Below are 1,739 nucleotides of genomic sequence, written 5' to 3'. Positions count from 1 at the left end.
AAAATATAGGATATGAAAAATATATAATTTATAATGTGTTCACAAATTGTATGTGTACATGTTAGTTCATGAATGCACACCACCAGCTTTTACGACATGATTGAGTATATATACATGATTGAATAAAATGTATACATTATTCAAAAACACACAATTTTGATGTTACTGATATGTTTAGAATATTGTATTCCCTGCACAGGCAAAACAGAGTGGAGACTCACAGAGTTAATGATTGATCAGCAGAAAGGGACTCACAGTTGGGAAACATGCATTGAGTACTGAAGCCATGTTCGCTAGGAAAGAGCCTGGATTATACAGAAGAGATATATTAATTTGTACGAGGCAAGAAAGGGTGTAAAAGCAGACAAAGGTGATCACCAAGAGCAGAATGGTCTTTGTGGCTCTGGTCTCAGGGAAGGACCTGAGGGAGAAGTTGCTCCTATGAATGTGCTTCATTCTCTGCTTGTGTCTGCAGAGGATGAAAACCATGGAGCTGCTGGACCAAAGCATCAGTCCCACAAAAAACACATCAGGACTTGTGAGTAATACTGCAGAGAAAATGTCAAAGGCTTTGTCATGACGAACAGAAGAACAGTATTCAAACTCTTTAAGACTTGTCATATTCCTATGGTTCAATTTTGCAGTAATGTACATAGGAAAAGTTATGTTTACTATGAGGGCCAGGATCCAACTCATGTATACACCAGCAGCAATGTAACTGGGAGACTTGACTTTAAGCCGTGACCACCTGGAACCTGATGGACTGATGGTAATAGCCTGGAAGACACTCAAGAAGCAGGTGCTGCTTAGGGTCACACCCCTCCCTACTCTGTTAAGATAGAAGATCAGTTTGCACTCAAAATCATTAAGGAAGTCTTTCAAGCCAAAAGCTGCCATTGTCTGCGGTACTCCTTTACACAGGAGAGTTAAGAAGTTGGCTACAATCAAGTGTTGCAGGATCCAGTCTGTGAACCTTAACCTGATCCCAGTGAAGTAAAGCAGCAGGTAGTTGTAGACTAGGAAGGAGTTGCCCAGGACTCCAACCATAGACTGTGACAAAAAGATCAATCTTATGACCATGTCACTGGCTTCCATGATGTTAACTCTTGTCTCAGGATTGTAGCATGGGAAGATGAGGCATGGGCTGCATGCACTATGTTATATACTGCGTTCTATATCCATAATAAGACTAATGCAGAATGCTTCTTTAATTTTTCTTAAATAGGAAATCAAAAGGCAGCATTATAAGCTAAGAGAGAGTGTATAATGTATTGAAGATAGTGTATACAATTTAGTCAATGTTCACAGTCTATGTAGAAGCCTCTGCTCTAGCTCTAGTTATGTAGATAAGGAAAAGTGAAAAAAGCTAATCTGAGTCAATTATTTGTAAATTCAACCTTGGGTAATGATAAAGTGAGGACTTTAAAGTCCACAAAGTCAACTGTTAGGCTACTGATATCCACAACTACCTATAAAATCATTTAAGTCAGTTCTTAAAATGAACAACTTCGTACTTAGGTTTGATATTTATCTTTTCAAAATTACTGTTGTTACATGGGTTTTTTTTGTAGTGAAATTTGCATGTGTGTAGCTGTTTCTTGCATGAGGAAATACCTATTCCTAGTGAATACTGGGTATTTGAATGTACAGCAGGAATTATAACCATGCAGGAACTGGTCTCAAGAGAAATAATATACATCAGTGCAAAAACAGCCCACTTTTCAGATAACTGCCTAATG

The 1,739-nt window shown here is 38.2% G+C and overlaps 1 protein-coding gene across 1 annotated transcript; it reads right to left on the bottom strand.

Moving 5' to 3' along the window:
- Positions 1–225: 225 nt before the first annotated feature.
- LOC128124335 (vomeronasal type-1 receptor 4-like) lies at positions 226–1,095 on the bottom strand. The gene has a single exon (XM_052760477.1). It carries the CDS (start codon positions 1,093–1,095, stop codon positions 226–228), a length of 870 nt encoding a protein of 289 aa, XP_052616437.1.
- Between the last annotated feature and the right edge of the window lie 644 nt (positions 1,096–1,739).

The sequence above is a fragment of the Peromyscus californicus genome, unplaced genomic scaffold (genome assembly GCF_007827085.1).
Source record: "Peromyscus californicus insignis strain IS unplaced genomic scaffold, ASM782708v3 Scaffold_4__1_contigs__length_199733344, whole genome shotgun sequence".
In the NCBI taxonomy this organism is placed as follows: domain Eukaryota; kingdom Metazoa; phylum Chordata; class Mammalia; order Rodentia; family Cricetidae; genus Peromyscus; species Peromyscus californicus.
Note: the sequence above shows the minus strand (reverse complement) of the source record. Positions and strands in the feature narration are given on the sequence as shown.